Genomic DNA, 21,923 nt, shown 5'->3' with positions numbered 1-21,923 from the left:
AAACAATTGAGAAATAAAAGACCAATGCAAATTTACACTGTCCTATCAACAGGCATGTATAATGTTTTTTCATGCAAACGGCACTTTGACAGACAGGCCAGAGAGGGATGATAAAATTTACAGATAAATTCTGCTGTCACTAATACTCATACAGCCCATACAGGCCTCTAAAAATGTAAATGTCTGATGAATTAATCCTGTTGGTCCTGTTTAGATTTTTGCATAATTTGCTCAAGAAAGGACGTATTATGTAACGCTGTTGTTTACACAAAACTGGCATTATATTATTCACAAGCTAAAGGCATCTCAAACATTTTGTTTTGCAAGTGGTTATGGTAGCAGTAGTGAAGCTTTCAAAAAGAAGTCATTAATTGTAATAATACACAAATCTGTTAAAATCATGTTCCACAGACCAAAAAGGAATAAACCTTGGTAAAGACGAGAGCATGAAAAGTGCAGTCCCTACTCAGAAAACCTGCTTTCATATCCCACACTTGGATGAAAAATTATTCACTGTATTATTCCAGTATTGTGGTAGTGGCACTCAAAGGCCAAGTTCAGCATCTTCTGTGCTCAGGAGTGCTTCAGAATTCAAGAAGCTGCCCTACCCCATGTACAACCTGACTTAAGATGAACAAAGAGGTATATTAAGCACGATTAGAAGGGGAGAAGGGAGTGTGGGACTAATACAGGCTATTTACATGAACTGGATCTGGGAGTTTTCCATGAGAAGGGAGAGAAGGCACTGCAGCTGACACAGCTATGGGACCTTGTATATTGGAAAGGAAACAAGAATTCCATTCTGAGGGGCAAAAAAATCTTACTTTGGCATTTTAGATTTACTGCAGAATGAGACTCAACCCTGGGGAAATTATAATAAACATAGAGGAGAGCCAGCTTAATGTCCTATTTTGACTGGCAAAGCCACACCCCAGGTAAACACTTTTTAATTGCTGTCCATAGAAGTCCATTTTGCACTCTATCTTCTGTCTACTTGGAAACATTCTGTTTGATGTTAAGTAAATATTCAATGGGCCAAAGAGCATGTGGCTGACTGCTTATTGCTTAGTAGTATGGAGATTGCTTAGTAGTATGGAGACTTGCTGCAGATTGTGAGCCATTCATGTTCAAATCTTTCCCTTGAATGATGTTCCTCAAAAGACTTGAATTTAAGTTTTTCATCTTCAGGATAAATATATTGTCTTGGAGAGTGATTCTACACCATAGCTTAGAATTTTTTGCACCATCAAAACTGATACTTACCCAAATGGACAAGAAATCCTACTGATGTTTCCTAAGGTGATCCTTAGCCAGTTATAAAGATGATGGTAGTTTTTACTTAATACTACTACCATTACGTTACTATTAGTATATTATAGTTTCATTTATGATAACTCAATATATTAGGAGTTTCAAAACTCAGCAGTGGTTTTGCTCTTCCAGGACAACAGAATTTGCCTAAAATTTTAAGAGAAGGTGGAAACTGGCTCCTGTGAGAACTGGGAAAAAATATGTCCTCTTTTAAAATGTGCACTGCCCCCTTCTTGGTGAGCAATGCCCTTGCATGCAAGCTGGAGAAGTTCATTACTGGACTGTTGCAAACCAATCTGATAGCTCAATCACCTCACAGCTTTAGAGAGTTGGGAATAAGTTGGGTAGAAGTCTAGAAGCAGTAGAAGAACCGTAAACTAAGGTGTGGAAATTTTCAGATTCGTGTCAGAAGAATTTTTGAGGTTCCTAAGCAGAGAGAAAGGGTTTACTTGGGAAGAATGAGGAGTGACTGCAGAGGTTCCTCTTCAGCTTGCTCGAAAATACCATGGATTCCATACTGCTCTCTTTTGGACCAGATATTGAGAGTAACATAATTTCCTATGTGATGGAAGAAGACTGACAATACAGTGACCTGTAAATAGGCAAGAAGAGTTTCTTAAAGTTGTCTTATAAAGAATGTGTTACACTGGCTTAGGAATAGAGTGGGCAATTTAGTAAATCTTGTCCTCCTTGGAGTTTTAATACAAAAGGGCCAGAGGACAGCCAAGATCTCAGATGTGCTGTGTAACATGCCAGTTGTTACATATTTCTCTAGTGGAAGATTTATATTTATAAATACACTTTACTTACTGGTGGTCTATGCCTAGGCATCCTCTGGAATAATGCACAAAGTCCCTGCACCAGCTTAGTGCATAAGCACACCCTAGAACAGGACAGGCTTTGGGCAGACTGAGGAAAGACAGAGTTTCTTTTCTTATTGTTTTTTTTTCACAGCCAGGATGCACTGGGTTTGCAGCAGCCCAGCTTGCAGGTCCGGGTCAGTGGCTTCTGCCAGAGGCAGCAAGTATACTCTGTCCTCTTCAGCAGACTCAGGTGTTCCACTGTCCCCAGCAGTGAAACACCAGAATTCCTCCCTGACAGCTTCCCATGTTGGCAGGAGATGGGAGCACTTCTGAAGTGGTGTCTTCATGGTGTTGAATCAGAGAAGTGTCTCAAGCCACTCTGTCACGACCCCTCTGACTGGGGGATGGTGGGGACCAAGCAACTTCAAAGACCCACATACTTGGCATAGGAAGAGAGTGATGATGTAGGACCTTGAGTAGCTGGCACTGAAGACAAGGAGGTTTGGTATTTGTGGCACACAGTGCCCTGTGTTTTAAATAGAAGACCTAAAGTTTTCTTGTGTGTAACATTTTCTTACAAAAACATCTTGTGGTCATCAGGGGAAACCAAACAGAACCTTTCAATCGGTACCCACTGTCATTTGATGAAAGCCAAATATGTCACACTAGATTAGTTAGATTGAAAAACTTGTGATAAAAGCTCCCTCCGCCCCCCTGAAACTAATTAAGAAAGAGATAAAAGAACTTTGCTTTGGTAGAACAGACTGTTCGCTGAAGCAAGCTGCCATTTAATTTCATGCTGAGCTTGCTTAATTACTGCACAAAATACAATCATGAGGCATGTCAACTTGTGTGTATTTTTGAATGTGGGTATGGGGTGAGGGAAAAGTGTTGCCAATATGGCTTGTAATGATCTTTTGGCTCCTGACTATAATTTATGAAAGTTGCCTCACTGTTTTGATAGAAGCACCCCACTATAACTAATTCTATTTAGAGGAAGATGTTAAATTGGTGCTTGTCCATGCTTCATTCCAGGAGACCAGTTTTCACTAATGCTATTCTCCAGATGGTTGCTAGGAAATAACCAGGACATTAGGCTTAGGGAGACATCTGTCTTGGGTGCCATGACTACAGGTCGATGCTACAAAATTGTGAGTTTGGTCACTAGGACAGTCCTCAGCCAGCCTTTCCCATCTAAATGGCTTCTTCCCAGCAATAAAACAGTACCAGAGACTTTTTCCTCAGGGAGAATACAAAGTTCACAAGTAAAAGAGAAGGAAGTTAAAAAACCCAAGTAGTTTTTAACTCTCAGTCTCTGTGAAGATTATGGAACAAATCCTCAGGGAAGCCCTTCCAGGCAGAGTAAGGACAAAAAAGTAATTGGGAACGGCCAGCACAGGTTTCCCAAGAGCGGATTTTGTCTGACCAGCCTTCTATGTAGAGATGACTGGTTCTGTAGATGAAAGATGAGCACTGGACAAAAGGATCCTCATTTTAGCAAGTTTTGCAACACAGTCTCTCCTAGTAATGAAAACAAATTAGGATGGTATGAACTGGATAGATGGTCTATAAGGTGAATGAAAAACCTACTTGACATAGATCAAACCTTAAAAGTCTAACACGTGGCATTTGTCAAAGGCTGATACTGGGACCAACACTAATTGAATCTTTATTGACAACCTGAACAAAGGGATAGAATGCACTTCTTTGAGCTTTCAGATGACAACAAGTTTAGGAAAATCACTGATATACTGGGTCATAATGTGAAATAAGGTAGCAGTATGCCACTGTAGTGATGAAGGCTCAGCACACATTTTAGCAGCAGCAAAGCCAGTAGATTGAAGGTGATTGTTCTGCTTTGGTCAGCACTTGTAAGGCCACACCTGGAGAATTGTGTCAAGTTTTTAACCCCATCGAATAAGAGAGAGACTGACAAACTGGATGAAGTACAGCAGAGGGCCACTGAGCTAGAAGGGGAGCTGAAGCACAGGATACACAATGCAAGGCTAGTGGAGCTGGGTTTTTTAAAGCTGTAAAATCTCCATTCTTGGAGAGTTTCAAAACTCATCTAGATAAGGCCATAGGCAACCTGACCTGATTTTTAATTTAGCCCTGTTTTGAGCAACAGGGTTAGACTATGAAGATCTCCAGAGGTTCCTTCCAATCTATGTAATTCTACGATTCTTCTCAAATTAGTACTCTTTCCAAGTGGTTGATATGCATGACCTGGAAAATACTGGAAAACACTGCTGTCATTGCACAGAGGCACTGAGCCATGCAGCAGCTCTATATTCCCAGATCTCCGTTGACCCACACACCAGAACTCTATCCAGCATTCCTCCAAAACTAAACATGAGAACTGCTCTGCACTGAGGAAGGAGTGATTGTATGGCCAAGAGCTCCAAGTAGAAAAACAAAATTAAAAAATAAAAGTCAGACCAATTATTCTTTCGTATTTGCCCAAAACACTTTGTAGAGGCAGGTTAATATTCAGAGTTTGACTGGAAGTCAGCATGGCTGACAGGAGCTCTGCAGTGATCCTTCTGATTTCTGGCAGTCCAGAAGCTGGCCCACTGGACCATCTTGGGAGTCAAAAACCTCAGGGTATCAAGATTTCTTCATTGTGATAGGGGAAAAGAGTTTTGGCTTACAGAGCTATGCAGGAGCTACACAAAGAGATGACCCAAGCATTAAGACTGTTTCTCTTCCATAAAGCATTTTTTATCAATTATATTCTATATAAATTATAGAAATTTATATAAATTATGTGTACTTTACAACAGATTTTCATAAGCATTCATTGTAAACTAGAAACACCCATATTTATACCTTTTCTATTTGATTAATCTAAACTCAGAAAAGCATTAGATTTCAAAAAATTGGACTCACACAAAATTGATTTAACTTTCTTTGCAGTACTGTAGTAGAGAGCGGCCTGTGCTTGTAAGGGCCCCAAATTCCTAAGAGATGTTTCTCAGTGCCATGTAGGCTATTCTCAATGCTCTTTGAAGAGGCATTCATCACCAACTTTGCATTTTTCACGGGTCCATAAATATTTAGGCTACAGCAGTGACTGATCCTCATGAGTGACTTTGTGCACAGGCCAGAGTTTCCCTCAGCTCAAGAGAGTCAAAGCTGCTAGGCCACATCTTCTGTGAGGAAGGACACAAAACCATGTGACAGTATGAGCTGGGACTCGGGCACAGGCCACATACTTCAGACTCTGGGCTGCTGGCCATGTTTAATCCTGAACTGGTGACGCAGCTCATTGCAATCAGAAGCTGATGCAGCATGGTCCTCCCACGAGGACGAGGAAAGCCCCTCTCCAGCTCCATCTGATGCCAACCACCCTGGTATATATATCTTTGTTTTCAGCTCTGCATCTTTTAAATTGTGACAACTGGGGGCTTGGGTGAATGCAGTACCAAACACAGTGCTCTCTCTGCCCTTGGTTCCTTGGGGCTTATGTCATCAAAATGTCTGTTCCACACTGTGCTGCTGATGTGCACTTGTGAATAATTGAAAAACTTATTTCAGCATTTCTTACCTTAATTTCCAGAACATTTTGGTTGCCTCTTGAGATGAACACTGGCTTTTCAAAATGCTTAAATACTGGATTATTTACATAATCAAAATCAAAGTACAGGGAGCTGACACCATCAAAAATAAAGAACACTTTGGTTACAAAGGGTGGTTGGAGATTGAAAACTTTCAGTGAAGGCGTTGTACAGCAGATTATCTCTGAGCTAGAGCGGTGGCTACATGCCTATAAGAAAAAAAAAGAGGTAATTGTAGTACGTACATGCATAGGAAGTCAGTGATTAACGTAACTTTCTTTAACAATACACAAATATTGAAAAAATAAACACCAAGGGTCTTGTTCTTCTTTAACCAAAGCAAAATCCTCATCAGCGCAACACAGCATTTATGTAGAGCTGGGAGAAAAGTATAAAAAACTTCATGTCAATGGTGTTTGCACTCTTGTTGAGGAAATCTTCAAATAAACAAGCTTCCTGGCCTGATTGTTCACAGTACTTTAAAGTAAATATTTTGCAGATAATTAATGGAAAATGATTTCCAAAGCCAAGGACCATCAGGAGGCTAGCCTGATGTACTGAGCAGGCATAGTTCAGCTTACCCAGCCTATGTCACAGTGACTGCCACATGCATTTCTCTTCCTTTTTCACTACTAGAGCAATAGTAAGAGACCAGAGGATAAAGTAAAAGCTAACAAATTTGACTGAAACAGTGGAAAACAGAAGTAAATCAGTGTTTACCCATGGCATAGCTAATTCGCTATGTTTCCAGAAAGGCACTATGGACTCAGTGAGAAAGTGCTTTAGAGCCAAAGCCACTGTGGATCTTGGGCCACAAAAACTCAGCAAAGTGTATATGTAAGGCCCCAGGTGTGTGTCACTTGTTGCTTAGGTTCTCGGCAAGTCCCTGCTGAGAGTGTTGGCTGTGGGACATGCTTTGCCCTGTATCTCGGACCAGCAGGGATGAGATGTTTGCCCCTCACTGCAGCGCAGGAGCTGCCTGACAACAGGCATGAAGACACACTTGCCCCTCACTCTGCCACTATTCCTTGTGAGGGCCTTCTCTGAGGGAAAGCTGCTGGTGCACCTCATGATCAGAAGACCTGCCAGAGGATGCTTTGTGCCACGGGGATATGATCCAGTGTGAAATGTCTGGCCAGAGCGCTTCTCTCTATCCCACACTGCCTTGACACAGGACTTGTCTAAATCACATTTACAGTTAACAGAGGGACAAAAGCTCACCTAGAAGGGGTTTCATCTGATCCATTTTAGACAACAGCTTTAATTAGATTAACAGTGCTCTAGAAGAGTCAACTCTCTCTTGAATGTGAGGGTTTCTACAGGACTACTCTGCTTATAATATCAACAGCACATCTACAAGCATCAGCGGGAGGCATGGTGGGTGCTGGGCAGCATCACACGAACTGCAGAGTGGTTTGTTTGTGACTGTATAGTGTACTCCCTTCTCTGTGCCTCCCTTTCATGCTGCCTACCATGGATATGGTTGAAGAACTTCTGGCACAGAGTTACTTCAACTCCACAGATGTATTTCTCTTCCAACTGTATAAACCTTCTGTAAGTAGTTCCCTGTACACTGTGCCCTTAGAGCAGATTAAACTTTTTCTTTTTAAAAAAAATATAAATACTAGGATTGACATGTGCCACAGTAAGAATGGGGCTAAGTTCCTAGTCATCATAAATCTTACATTTGTTCTACAAGAGACTCTCCTGGAAAATCAACAATCCTGTCGAATACCTTTGTGCATCCAGAGGAGGTCAAAATGTGTATTTTTCTGTTTTGTTTTTCAAATTAAATTGGTTATTATATAATGCTGCCTGAAGGAGCTGTGAAATTAGTTTAAATTAATGCAATGTTATTTTACTGTTTCAAATCAGTGACGTAACTGTTCAGGCTATATCAGTTATATTAAATCAGCTGTCTACAAATCAGCACTTATTGTTATCACCGCAGGTATTTATGTTTCTATGAGTATTATTGTTAAATCTTGAATCTGCCAAGGGAAAAATTTTCAATGTTCTGAGCACTTCAGTTCTAGAGCTCTTACGTGTCTGTGAGCTGCGAGTTCGGCACTCAAATAACGTGGTGCAGTTCTTAGTGATGTTAATGGGACTTGCACCTGTGTATCTAACTGCCCATTTAGATTTCCAGCAGAAATTCAGAAATAGTTGTGCAAGCCTCATGACAGTATGGTAAACTGTGGGACACAAGACAAAGGCAGATTTTTGCTCCATTTGCTTACAGTATTAGACTGTTCTTCTTTTGAATACCTTGTTATACACCAGGCTTTGTTCTATTACATGGATCTAGAAATTAATTTGAATTAGTATGGTAATAATAAGATGTGTCATTAGTATAATGGATGATCAAGCCATACTTTTCCATGATATATGAATGTTTGTAAGGTTACCTATCATATTGTGTCGATTCTAAAACAGGATTACTAAAATATATATAATTATGAAGCTAAGTATATCCCAAATAATCATTATATTTATTTGATTAATGTAAATTCATAAGACTTTTTATCTACTGTAGAGTAGTGATGTCCCTTAAATTAATAGCAGTGGTATTCATAACTTTGTTTGTGGCTATCTATTAGAATCAGTACTTTACTTTATCAGGCTGGTCTCTGAAGCAGAAGCTTTCAGAAAATGATAAAAATCTAATAATACTCTTTGGAAGGGATGCAATGTGACTGATTGGTAAGGTCAAGAAAAATCTTATTTGCAATGCCCTTATTGGTACATGGTTTGACATGACATTTTTACCTTGAAATTGGTTTTAGAAATTGAAGAATATGACAGTTCGGTTTTCATGAAATATTGGATTGAGGATCTCTAAGAAAAAAACCCTAATTCAATCTATTGCCTTCTCAATTAAAATACTGCCTATCACCCAGCACCTTTAACTTTTATTTAATTAGGCTTTGAAGTACATTCACTTTAAAAGCTAAGCCTCCATTCTTCTCGTGACTATAATCTACATCTGAAGACCGTGAAGAAGAAAAGATAAAAATTATGGTACATTTCACAAGCATAAATAAATTCCAAAGGGAATAATAATCCATTGCACAATGCATATGACTCATCACTTAAGGTATGTATTCTTGTTTCATTTGTAAAATATGACCCCTGAGGCAATTAATTCAAACCTGACCTACAGAATCTGAACTTCAGTGCCCAATTCAATTTTTTTTCATCTGATAGAACAACAGGAAAAATTATGAGGGAGGATCTCTGAGTTCCAGAGGTCTCCCAGCAGCTGACCCAGATAAGAGAGGGGCAATTGGATGTGTATTACAGGATCTGCAGTTGTCAGAAGGGAGAAAAGATCCAATTTTTCCTTTCATAAAAAGTAAACTTTTGGAGTTCCAGTGAGGAATAAAAGATGAATGAAGTTAAAGACAGACTGGGAGACTCTCCAACTGTCTTTGCCAAAGGATGATTTCTCAATAGAAAGAGATGAGAATACAGGTCCAGCTTGAGGAAAAGCACATTCAGAAGACTTTTCTGTGTAAAGCAGTGACACTCAAGCAGTGTATCCTGAGTGTTTTCCAGAGAACTCATTGGCTTTTGCTGCCATTTCAGGTAGTATAATAAATGGCCCTAATGGATCAGTAGCATTTTTATTCTAGTTGTCTTCTTGGATGAAGGCATGGGAGATGATATTTCTAGTCTATCAGATCATTGGACCAGAAGGTAGAGTAAAACCTCTCTTGCTGCTGGGTCTGAGAGCCAGCCCTTCACACAACATGACCAATACTGACTGGGAGTCTAAAGTCTGGGCTTGGGATGGTCAGTGTACCTTGTAGCACATCACTGGCACTTGGTGATTTCACACTGTGGCTTTTCCCTGACATCCCCTGCTATACTCTTTCCTTGGCAGGAGATGTGCATAAGATGAAGATCTGGCACAGAAAAATACAAATGGTTCCCCTTTTTGAGGGAAACTCTTTGCTGGGCTTCTGTGGTAGCTGTATGCCACAGAGTCAAGGCAGACAGAGGATCAAACTCTGAGTGTCTTTAGATAAGTAGTCAGGAATATCTTTAATAATCACACACTCAACATCCACAACATTGAAGGAACTTTAGGGCATTTTAAAATTCTCCTGTAAAACAGCAGGAAATGGCACCCAGCAGAGAGAATTTAAGAAATACTAAAGATCATTCCAAAAGACTACTTACTGAAGAAATAATTAAAAGTCTGTGGAAAGAGAAGATCTTGCATAGCTACAGGGTCAGTTGTTGAAGGTCATGTATTAGAAGGTGTTACTTCTTAGTTTTGTAACCTTGCATATCATGGGACATTCATGGTTAGAAGAGATGAAGCAATGGGAATGTACAGCCGAATTAGTTTACAGATGGAATATTAAAAATGGTACAAAAAAAAAGGATCCCTAAATGACCACTTGTTCACTACGGGGGAATCAATGCCAAGTACAGGCTTTCAAAGAGGAAACATTGGCTCCAAGTGCTTCAGAAACAGAAAAATCATCTAGCATGACTTACAGCAGACGTTAGAAGACACTTATTTTGTAAACAGGCTCCTGATCAAACACCATTCCAAACTGCATAGGTTTTTTTACAGGCACAATGCAAAGTGAAAGGAAGGAACGAACTGCTTCCCTGCTGGTGCACCTTACAGAGGAACTGGTTGTGTGAGCAGAAGTGAGAGAGTTTCTGTATCCTTATGCATTCTCTATAGTTGTTGGGAATTTTTGCAGCACTTCCTAAATTTTTAATTTTTGTTCCGAGTCAGAACAAGTGATAAAAAGAACTCATGAAATAGAAATTAAAAAGAAACACATTGCAAGTATTGAAACATATGGTTCAATAACTCTAGAACATCTTTTTCACTCATTGAAATAAATTCAAAGAAGGCAAAATGTATTATTTTGAGTGTTAACATAGAATGTAATATAAACACAACTAGTGTGAACACAGTACTGAACAATTTTAAGGAAATTTAAATAAATATGAAATGAACATTATAAAGGCATTTTTGCCATATAGAAGAAAAATTTTCAGAAATATTAAACTACAAACATGAAAGCCAAAAAGCTCAACATAATATTTCTTCTATAGGGGGCTGGCATATTGCCCCCAAAACTTCTCAGTCTCAGTGAAACTGCACTTATAGGAAGCTGTTCCAGAAAAACTCTTTTATTAGTTGTACCGCTCACCTCTTTCACAGGGATGGAAAAAAGAGGCAGAGAAGAGCAAATGCCCCAGGGCATTTCAGCTGGCTCTGCTCCCTGAGACTTATGGATGCACAGCATCCCCAACAGCTCCTGCTGTTTACAGAAGTGATTCTCCACTTACACTGTGACTATCAGGACTCTAGGCCACAATTAAACCTGAAGACAGCGAAGACAGAGAGCTCACAGGAAAAGGTGAGACCTGTTTTAAATTGGGCATCGTTAGTTTGAGGCAAATGGTTTAGGGTCTGGGAGGTGGCAGAAAGAAGAAGAGCTCTAGGAAACAACATTTATCAGGACAATTTGGAGCAGTTTGGTTTATTTCAACTGAAAAAGAGAAAGGCTGAATCATAATGTAATGCAAATATGTAAAATTAGCAGGAGAGACTGATTATCTGTTGCTTGTGTCCACAGAGGGTTAAACAAGCAGATAGGTAATTAGCTGCAGGATTTGAGTTAATTATTAGAAAGAAATCTTTCCAAACCACTAGGTAAGCAGGTAGAGCAGCTCTCTCTAAAGCTTGTTTAAGCAAGGTTGTGAAATTTCTTTCACAAGGAGCTTTAATAACAGCCTAGACAAATATCCGTCAGGCAGTGGTCTGCATACATTTGCTCCTGGTGCAGGGAAGTGGGCCAAACTAGGTCTTTGTGGTCCCTCCCAGCCATACTCTCCCCTTTGATGCTTTGGGATGTGTTTCAGTGCTGGCTTTGGTTTTCCCAAGAGCCAGAGTTTCTGAGTGCTGACAAAAGCAGCTTCTTGGAAGAGACTAGAGAGAAAACTGAACAGAAAAAGGTCTTACATAACAATTAAAAAAATAACTCATATAGTTATCCTCTCCCAAACTAAGGAAGCAAAAAGACATACAACCTCAGCTATAGCACTTCTTGAGCATTTTGGGTTGTATTGTACTGTTTGTCTGGGTTTGGTCTGTTCAGGAACACAACCTGTCTTCTTTATAAATCAGATAGCTAGTCTGGATCCCTGCTGGAAACAGATCCTCATTGTTGTTTATTTTTTGCAATGATTGGATGAAATTTTGGGTTTTTTGTATATCCCTCATGCATAGAGCCCAGAATCTCCAGTGCAGGATGGGTCAGACTGCAGCCACTGGCATCTGCCACCAGCAATTTCCTCAGTTACACAGTGCAATCTATAGCAAGTTTTGCTAGCTATAAATCTTCCCTTTCTAATATCCTTCCTTGAGAAATATGTTTGAGGTAGAGAATAGTGGCAGAACAAATGGCTGCCACAGAGGCAGGGAAGGCCACTGAGTGCCAGAAGCCTTTAATTTCAATAGAGCAAAAATATATTGCTTGGGCAGTGTCAAAGTATAAAACACTCCGGATTATAATCTGTTTGAGGTTATATTCCATCTTTTGTGCAGGAAGAATGAACTTGTGTACAGGCACTCATACACTGGGGCAAATTTCTTAGAGATCAGCAGGGGTAGGGGATTGGTGTGTTGGCAAATATCACGCACACTGCAAGGCAGGAAAAGAAAAAGATAAATGAGATAATTCTCACTGCCTATGTCTATGTCTTTTTTCAACAGCAGGTTAAAAGGCAGGATGAAAGCAAAACACTGCTCAAAGGCAAGGTTGCTCCCCAGTATTTGGGGGAGAGAGTAAATTCCATGGCGTCCATTGCCTGGAGTTGCCAGTCACTTTTGGACAGTGGATTTAGTTCTTTAAAATTTCAGATCCTTTCAAATCTGTTCAGATTCTAAGGAAGTGAGGCAGCACCAGAGGCAGCTGAAAGACGTTTCTGGGGTGAGACTGGGCTGTGCAGGGGTTCCCGTGACCACGAACACCTAAGTGCAGCTTCATGTGGACCCGGGGACCCTCGGCAGCCAAGGAGTGAAGGAGAGGTGGTGCTGGGAGTGGCCAAGGGGGAATTTCAATGCTTCCAGGGAGCGCCATCGACCTGGAGTGTGGTGAACAGGGCGTGGCACGTGGCACAGCAATTTCAACATGCAGGGAGAGCAGGAAAGGCTCCTCTCTGACCAGCTGGGAGCAGCCAACGGAGCAGCCAACAGAGCAGCCAACAGAGCTAACAGGCTCAGAAACTGGTAAGGCAGAGCTTAAGCTTCCTCACTTATGGTTGACATGCCATAAAGCTCAATTCCTTGTTGCTGCAGGACTCACTGTACCAGCCGTGTCAGAGGCCTCCAGCCAGCCAGAGCTGCTGATGGCAGATGCAGCTCTCCAGGTCACAGGTTGCCAGGAGTGCCTGATGCCTCTTCACGATGCTGGGGCAGACAAACAGTTATTTTGCAGAAGATGTGCTGTGGTTGAAGAGCTGTGTCACCAGGTGAAGGAGCTATGGGAAGAAGTGAACAGGCTTCACAGTATTTGCGCAAAAGAGCAAGAGACAGCAAGACTCTCGGGAGTCTTGAACCGCTGTTATAGCGAAGAAAGGTGGACTCAGAACTCAACAGGGAAATTAGTCAAAGGAATGTTAGTCTGTTAAAGATGAAGGCTGGAAGTTGGTCACTGCACGTACCAGGAGGAAGACTCCTCCTCCTTCTCAAAATATGACAGGTAGGACTGGTACATTCTACAACAGGTATGAGGCTCTGGAATTAGAAGGCCAGACAACTGAGGAGATGAGTGAGAGTCCTTCTAGGGTAGTAGGGTCCCTTAAAACAACACCACCTGTACCCGCATCCAGACCTCCTCTGTCAAGAGGAAAAGAAGGATAGTTGTAATAGGAGACTCCCATCTAAGGGCAACGGAGGGCCCAATATGCAGATCCCAAATATTTGACAAGCAAGGAATGCAGTATCAGGGCCTGAAGAGAAGCAATATCTCATATTCTCACAGGGGAACAGAGAAAGCATATGAGTGATCTTTACTTTAAAAAAAACAACTGCTCAAACCCACACAAAGCAAAATCTCAAGACATGGTTTCAGCAATGATCTTTTCTTTGGAAATCCTTTGTGTCTAAAAATAATCATGCCTACATTACTCAAAGCCTAATAAATTTTGAGTTTAGTTGATTTCACTGAAATGTTTTGTTTTTCAACTGACAGACAAAGTGACTTTTTGAAAACACTGAACACTGTGTTTCATTGCAAAGGCACTGATTTTCAGATTAAAATCTGAACCCATTAAATTACAAGCCATGACTACATGCTGTGGAAATTCAAGTCCCGACACTCATAATATTATACAAATTAGGATCATGAAGAATATGATGACCTTGAAGCTATAAAAGACTGCAAATTTGCAGACATACCATTTAAAATGCATTGAGCAAACCTAGGTCTAATACTTAGAATTCAATTCAGGAAATAGTGTATAATGATCATTAGAAATAACCTGAGAATATGAAGAGTAACATAGCATGTCATAAAGAGTGTAGGTCAATTTAGCTTCAGTTAGGCTAAACAGACCTTACAGGATAAGAAAATACTGGAGGTACAACACAAATGTGTAGGCAAACGCTTACAGAAAACAGGTGCAGTACAACTAGCCATTAAATGCAATCTTTGCTTTACAAAAATTAAAGTGGATCACATGGTCACATCTGTACATCTTATTTAGATTTAGACATTGTGTAGTGTCAACTCAGGAACAAAAATCAGAAGGCTTGGATCCCTGACTGACCCTCTGTTCATGCAGAGGTACCCAATTGCAAAGCCCCAAACCTTAGTTGTTGAACTTTGGTAAATTAGGAAAGATTTGCCCCAACAGGGAATTTTGCAAGCAGAAATTCTTCAAAATAATACTTACTTTTGATTTTAGATAGTTACTCTTCCTCTTTGTCGCATATCCACAGTCACCACTTGAATATGACAGTAGCTTGAACCTGCCATGTAATCTGACATACCTGTATTGCGTTGCTCTGTTTAGTCACTTGAATTTGCATTGCTAAATTGCAATATAAAAATCTTATTATCAGATACTGTAAAAGCCTTATTTCTTTGGAAAAGGTTCCTTGGAAACTGCTGTTATACCTTCAGCCTAATTTCAAATTTGTTGTTGAATTCTGCCTATACAGTGAAAACAGCCTGTGCAGAAAACACCAAAATATCAGTGGAAGCCCCCAAGTTTCAAGGCAAAAGTCAAAGTATTTTGATTGAAAATTCTTAAACATTCATCACACCAAGATGAAAAGATAACAGATTGTCTTCTCTAAGACTGACTCACCACAGAGAAGTTCATTCCTAGTTTAGGTACAGTAATCACCATCTGAGGAAAGCACACTGAGTTCAAGTTGATTCCCTGAGCTGTGATAGTACTTCCACCACTAGGAAAAAATTAAAAAAAAAAAAGGAAGAAGAAAAAGAAAAAAAAAGAAGATGAGTAAGATAACAATACATCTGCTGTGATAATGTTAATTACAAATTATATTTTAAAGTGAATGGTAACATAAAACCAGAATTAGGGATATATGGGGTGAGTGCAAATAGCTTTGTTCAGTGAGATTATTTTTCTGGGAAATAAATTTTATTTATTTAATTTATTAATTTATTAATTTTAATTTATTAATTATATTAAATTAATTTATTACTTACTATAGCAACTAATCAAATAAAGAAAAGAAAAATAATTTTTAAAATTGTGGTATGCCAGGGTACAAAACAAATGTGTACATTTTAAAAGAGGGTGCATACTTGTACTTCACATTTGCTTTTTAACTTATTGCTTTCAGTGGTGCTGAAAAAGGTGTCTGTTTTACTGCTGACATTATTTTGGCAAAGGCAGATGGCTTGGATTATTGCTACTGAGACCATAAATATGCCACTTGAAAACACACATACACTACCATACATATATATTCATAATATTTATATAGCGCTGGATTTAGACTATTTTAAAATCCATTTGCTCTCCCGAGTACCCCTGACTTGTCATATTAAATTATTTTCCTCACTAATCAGTGTAATGTCCAGACACAGTACAGGAGACACACACAGCTGTACAGTAGGTATCTCGGCAAGACACCACAGGTAGGCTCAGCAACAGCTAGGAGTGAAATCACATAAAGAAAAGAGCCACCCTTCCCCCCTCTCCTTCACCTCTGAAAGGAAATGATCTGCCCTCTGCAACTGCACCATAATGGAAGCAATTGGCATGGCAGATGAAGATAAAAATGCAATTTCTTTTGATGGATTGCTGCGCGGCATAGCCATTCTTTGTTCATTCGTCACTTTTCTTGTTTCTATGAGAAACTTTTACTCACCTAAGAAAAGATTTGGATGGATGAATTTTTAAAACAACAGGGTCTTCTCTGTATGTGAAATGGCTGCTCGCATCTCGAATAGCTCCATCGATTTCCATTCTCACACGATATTCCTGGGGAATTCGCTGCGCTGGAGTGTAGCACTCCACAGTGCTCGCCAGTATGCTGGGAGGACTGCAAAGGGATTGCTTGTCAGCATTATAAAGCATGTACTTGGTTTATAACAGTCCTTTAGTAAGCCCCAACATCGCCTAGGGATCTGCTTGTAAAAAAATGTCATTGATTTTCCCACTGGATAATCACATGGCAACAAGCACCACTGCCTAGGCTCAAGATTCATCTTAATTTAGTTGACTTGCTACTGGAAGGTGTTTCCCTAGCACTGCTGGCAAGTGCATCAGCCCCTGCACCCTGCAAAGGCAGCTTTCAGCCTGGAAAACACCACCACACTCCAGGTTTAAGGAGAATGACCTGATCTGCTGTAACCAAGGGATAACGCCTCCTTCAAATCCACAGGACTTATCCTGTGTTAAAAACCTCAAGTAAAGGTGCTAGTGTGGGATGTACCCACTGCAGAGAATCTGTGCTTAGTATTTAACATTTATATACAGCTGTGATTGAAGGCATTTCCACACAGGGCAGATCAAAGATTTTTGACTGAGCTCCTACTGGATCCAGTACAGAGACATGAGAAAATCTGGCTTAATCCTCAGAATAGTTTTATATATACCAAAGGCAGTCCCAATGTGATGCTGCCTCTGGCTGTTCACTGACAGCAGTGCAGAAGTAGCTGCTCCTCTGCATGGGATACACATTTCCACACTGGTCAGGTCTCTACCAAACAAAGCAGTAGGAAATGGTAACCTGCACCCACTGGATCTCACTGGCAGCTGCTGCATGAACAATAGCTCTTGGTAATACAAGGGAGAAGGCTGAGCGTGTTGGAGTCGGGGTAAAAAAAATTATGGGAAATAGGCAGCTTCTAGTCCATTAGAAGTTGATTTGCTACTTCTCTATGCAACCTTTTAATGAGGTTAATGAAGACATGACAGAATAAACAAGTCTTCTAGGGAACCGTAGTCCCTTCTAGAAATCTTTCAGACATCCTGAACTCAGGATATAATCCAGAACTGAATGCTTATTGTGGTATAAATTCCCCGATAAGTGACACAAGGAGAGGAAAGCTAATGCATTTTTGCATTTGCTTTTTTTAGCTCCAAGACATTTTAATCAAGCCATTTCAATATTAAAGGCATAACTTTTTAATAAATACATTACCTTTTCAAAGTGCATGGTTGCTCACCAACAAAAATCCTTATGGATTTTCCACTCCTTAGGTATTTTCCAGCTACAGTTAGCAATGTTCCTCCAGATTTGGGGCCATAAGTGGGGGATATACTTGTTATTACAGGATTCTAAGGGATGGTAAAAATAAGAACAGTGGATTATAAAATTATTTCAAAATACGAAGAAGAATCTTAAAACATTTACTAGCATTTCCATGAAGTAATAATAAAGGCAACAGGAATATAGAATTACCATACTGGATTGGACTCATGAGAAGTTCCTTCCAGTTAATACTGAAGCTAATTTTGACTATAAAGGTTTAATATCATAGTGCTTACCACATACGAAAATGTATTGAACAGTGTTTTGCCATGTCCAACAGAAACACTACTGGATATATTAAGACCTGGACTTTTTGCAGCAGGAACTGTACATTCAAGCCTTTAGAAAACAAGGGGGAAAAGGGATTACATTTAGTTTCTGCTTGATTTTTTTTGTATTAAAATAGAACCTCTTCAAACTCATAATAATGGAGAATACATACTAAACAGATCATCAATGTATGAGAATCAAGGACATTTCAGAAGTAACAGCTAAAAGAACTCTGCTCCTCCTCTTTAATACTAAATACACACACTGTGGTCTTTATACTTGGCAAGAAAATAGTAATAATAATAATAGTATATCAAATATATTTCAGAAAAAAGAAGCAAGCTAGAGAAAAAAAAAGACCTCCCATTCAACAGCTGAGGGTCTTTTTTTTTTTTACTTTTAGTATCAAATTTTGGCAGATAACAGGATTAGAAAAAATGCATTATATACACACATTTGTTGTATAAATTTAAATATTACCAAAAAATTAAACTTGAAGCTTTGTGGCAGCATATGTCAATGTATTATATTACATTCACACAGTCTCATATGTGACATAATCTCCTTAAATCATTTTGTTTCCATTAAGACTGTTGAGAACAGCAGTTAGGAGAGTGCTCAATACTTCTTGAGTACTTGCTGAAATATACTTGCTGCTAAATATGTGAACAGAGAAGCTGTGCCATGATTTGCACATTGCTTTGGTGGTAGATAGTCATATGCTTTGAACCAAGAGAGGATATTCACTGAACTTCCTATTTCTTCCAGATAACAATTGTAATAACCTCTGTCTTAAGTCATTATCCCACTATCTCAAATACTTATTTCTGAGGAAGAGGAGGAGAGGTGCAGCTGGGGGTCATAAGCCTCTGGATGACAAAATATCTGCATCTTCTCACATTTCTCTCCAGCAGCTTCACAGACCAAGACGACAGAGGTGACATAACTGAGTCCAGCAGGATCCTGGCCAAAGGAACCTGCCCGCTTTTCAGAACTTTGAATAGCTTCATTCTTGCCAGCTCCCACAGATGTTGAAGACCATTTCACAGACAAACCAGAAAAAGCTGCTGCAGGGGCTACTGGCATAAACTTGATTTATTGTTCTCCATTTTGAGCACTTTTTTCTTGGGGAGCTTATCAAACCAAGGGATTTTTTTCAACTTGAAATTTCAGAATCTGAGATGATACATATTTGTAAAAAAATTCCATATAAAAGGACATTCACATTTTAGGTTTCTTACTTGTTTTTGTTGCTAGATTTTGCTTCCAGAGCACAAATTTTTCCTCCAATATGGACTACTGTATTTTTTAATTCAAATCTATTATTTTTGCTGAATCCAAAGTCCCATCCACACAGTGTCAGCTTTGTCCCGCCTTCTATGGGAGCACTGCTTGGGAGAATCTGTCAAAAAAATATTGTGTTAGTTGAATCAGGTTTTCTTGAACTTCAAACGGAGCTACAGAATGTGCAAAGAATTAATTTTAGAAAAGCATTTCTTTTGGTAGACTATGTCCTAGCATTCATCTTAATTGTTCTTCATCTTTCATTTGTCACATTATGAGCTTTCTCTGGTAGTAGCAATAAATAACAAAACCTATACTAGAAAGCTTTGAAAGTTAGTGTTTAGGGGCACTGAACAAGCTGTGCATTGTAACAGTCTTTTAAATCCTGCCGTTCTTGTCTTTCACATCTTATTTCTGGCATGTTAAACATACAATATACTTATTTTGTTAGAAGCTGAATGCTGAACACAAAAGAGCCCCAAAATGACCATTTTTTGTCAGCTTGATGAAAGTTGGGTTCAGAGTGAAGTAGCTTCAAAGACACCATAATCTGGTATCGCGTTGACTGTGATAAAGTTAACATGACTTCTGCTATTCTTTCCTTAAATCTTTTACATTTGGTCACCTCTAATTCTGAGTTAAAAATAAATTACCCCTCAGAAACACAGAGACAATCTACAAAGGAAATGCCTTTTTTTATACATATATTTTAAATTGTCCTGTAAAATATAACAATGGTGGGAAAACCTTAGGAACACTATAGAAGTCTTACAAAACTCAGTAAAAGTACTGGTCAGTACTGCCCGTAAAAAAAAAAACCAACAAACCCAACCAACAAAACCCCCCAACATTGGTTCAGGGATTATGAGGACTTTTAACAATACTGCATAATTTTGCAAACATACCTGTACTGCTGGACGCAACAAAGAATGAAAGACTGAATTTATACTTGTGATCATAGTGCCTAAATGTCTTAATGCTTTAGTGATAATAATTTGGCCCCTAAAATGCAATACAGCTGTGCCCTTCAAAGCACCTGACTTAATTTTCAAGCTGAAAGTGTTTGACTGATACTTGGGTATTATTTCATCTGGAAATCCAGTAAGATAGCACATTTCTGTTCAACTCTCTTGTAGCTATACTTCAAGACTCTCACAAATGAACTGTTGTATATAGAAAGGCAGCTGAAGAATACTTCAAAAGAATTATACCATATACTATATATGGGGAAATTTACTGCCCCCATTAGAAACCAGACAAAGAGTCTGATCTAAAATTCACTGAAGCCAGAAGGAATCTTTTCTGTTTTAAAGAGCTCTGAATCAGCTCTCAACAAGCAAAGAAGAGGGAACCTATGCAGGAACAGTACTTTTGCACAAATCCTGTAAAAAAGGAGTGATACCCCCACAGCCCCTTGACACACAAAACTGCAGCTAAGAGTGTGGAGCAGTACTGTACCCCATGGAGTCTGTGCTATTCCCAAGTTTAACTTTCTCTTATTTCTTTGGGTTTTTTCCTTCAAAATCGAGATTTGACTTCTGATCCTAGTTTTCCACTCTGCTTAATATCTCAGTGCACTTACCTATTTTTGGAGTAATAAAACCCCAGCAGAAAGTGACATTGCTCTGTGGGATACAGGACGTGGCATTTGAAGAGTTTGAAATGTAATCCATAAGTTAGCAAAATAAGGGTGTTAAAATCAGGTTGCACAAAGCCGTACAGAATAAAAACTGAAGGTACTGAACTGGCTTTTAGTGATCTTGTAATAGCAGCCCATGTACCTTAATTGAGGGAGAGTATTTACTACATTCTGCCAACAAATTTAGGAGGCAAGACCTCTAAGCAGAGAGCAAAAAATAAACCAAATCTTAAACTTCTGGTTTTAAGTTCTGCAGAAATTCCCCTAGACTGTTTTTATTCAAGTCTGTATTTTTGTTCCATTTGTTCTGTATGATGAAACATCTGAAAGTCAAATGTGTTTTTTCAGACTTGTTCTTGTGAGAGCTGACGGGAGTGAGTAGTGAACCTCCTGGGCTTTGAACTGAGGTATATGTAGGTATCTTCTCTGTGCTTATGTTGCGCAGGTAGTAACACAAAGTAAGCAAAACCCAAATCAGATATAAATGCTATGAAATTCAGGATTCAAAAGTTCTCTATAGTATGAAAACCCCACTGATAACATGGAGCAAGTCCTGCTGCAAGGCCTGCCATTCTGCTGTTTTCTGGACTTTGGGTTAAGGGAGGAAGTTACCTTTTGTGTTTTCCTTTTACTTATGTTGACAGTCATTATGCCAATATCCACTCATATACTTTATAAATTTTTGGAAGAAAGTATATATTTATTAGTTTCAATAGCCCATTCATTTCAATTAAGAGACAAGAACATGTACAGACCATATGTGAAATTTCCAGCAAAAACTCCAACCTCAACAGGCAGCGGAAGGCCTGATGTCCTTGATACATCTGATACAAAAGCCAGCTAAAATGACTCACTTTAAAAACAACAACAAACCATGTCAGATTTTTAACCACAACAAAGAATCAGAAGGGATACCAATTTATTTCTTCTTTTACACCCTTCACCTTTCAGCGTGACCTGAACACCACACACAGATGCTTGCAATTTGTTCCAGCACCAATTGGTCTCTGAGGAGACTCCCTTGAGTCCTCTGGCTTCCCTCTAGCACTGTTCATCCAGGCTGACAAAACACGCCCCGTGGTTGGCAGAGGCAGTGGATGGGAGTAGAGTGGGAGCTGGGCTGTGGAGGGGATGTGTTCCAGTCCCTGCCCTACTATGCTGTCTGTAGCAGGGGGGATGCCTGGGCAGAGTTGGCTGCTCCCCACCACCCACAGCTCAGAGGGAAAGTGCTTAAAGCAGGGCAAAGAAACAAAGGATCTGCAGGACTCCATGGGAAGACTCTG

At 39.5% G+C, this 21,923-nt stretch overlaps 1 protein-coding gene across 5 annotated transcripts in view; it reads right to left on the bottom strand.

Annotated features, from left to right (window-relative positions):
- Positions 1-21,923, bottom strand: part of MET (MET proto-oncogene, receptor tyrosine kinase) — an 89,658-nt gene that overhangs the window by 19,059 nt on the left and 48,676 nt on the right. For all 5 annotated transcript variants that reach the window (XM_027660982.1, XM_027660966.1, XM_027660956.1 and 2 more), the window contains exons 6-11: positions 18,959-19,119; positions 17,684-17,786; positions 17,337-17,473; positions 16,059-16,232; positions 15,023-15,122; positions 5,662-5,880 (exon numbers count right to left, since the gene is read on the bottom strand). In XM_027660982.1, the coding sequence (XP_027516783.1) occupies positions 5,662-5,880; positions 15,023-15,122; positions 16,059-16,232; positions 17,337-17,473; positions 17,684-17,786; positions 18,959-19,119 (894 nt within the window). The remainder of the gene's footprint in view (positions 1-5,661; positions 5,881-15,022; positions 15,123-16,058; positions 16,233-17,336; positions 17,474-17,683; positions 17,787-18,958; positions 19,120-21,923) is intronic.

Source organism: Corapipo altera, unplaced genomic scaffold (assembly GCF_003945725.1).
Source record: "Corapipo altera isolate COAL_440 unplaced genomic scaffold, ASM394572v1 1, whole genome shotgun sequence".
Classification (NCBI taxonomy): Eukaryota; Metazoa; Chordata; class Aves; order Passeriformes; family Pipridae; genus Corapipo; species Corapipo altera.
Note: the sequence above shows the minus strand (reverse complement) of the source record. Positions and strands in the feature narration are given on the sequence as shown.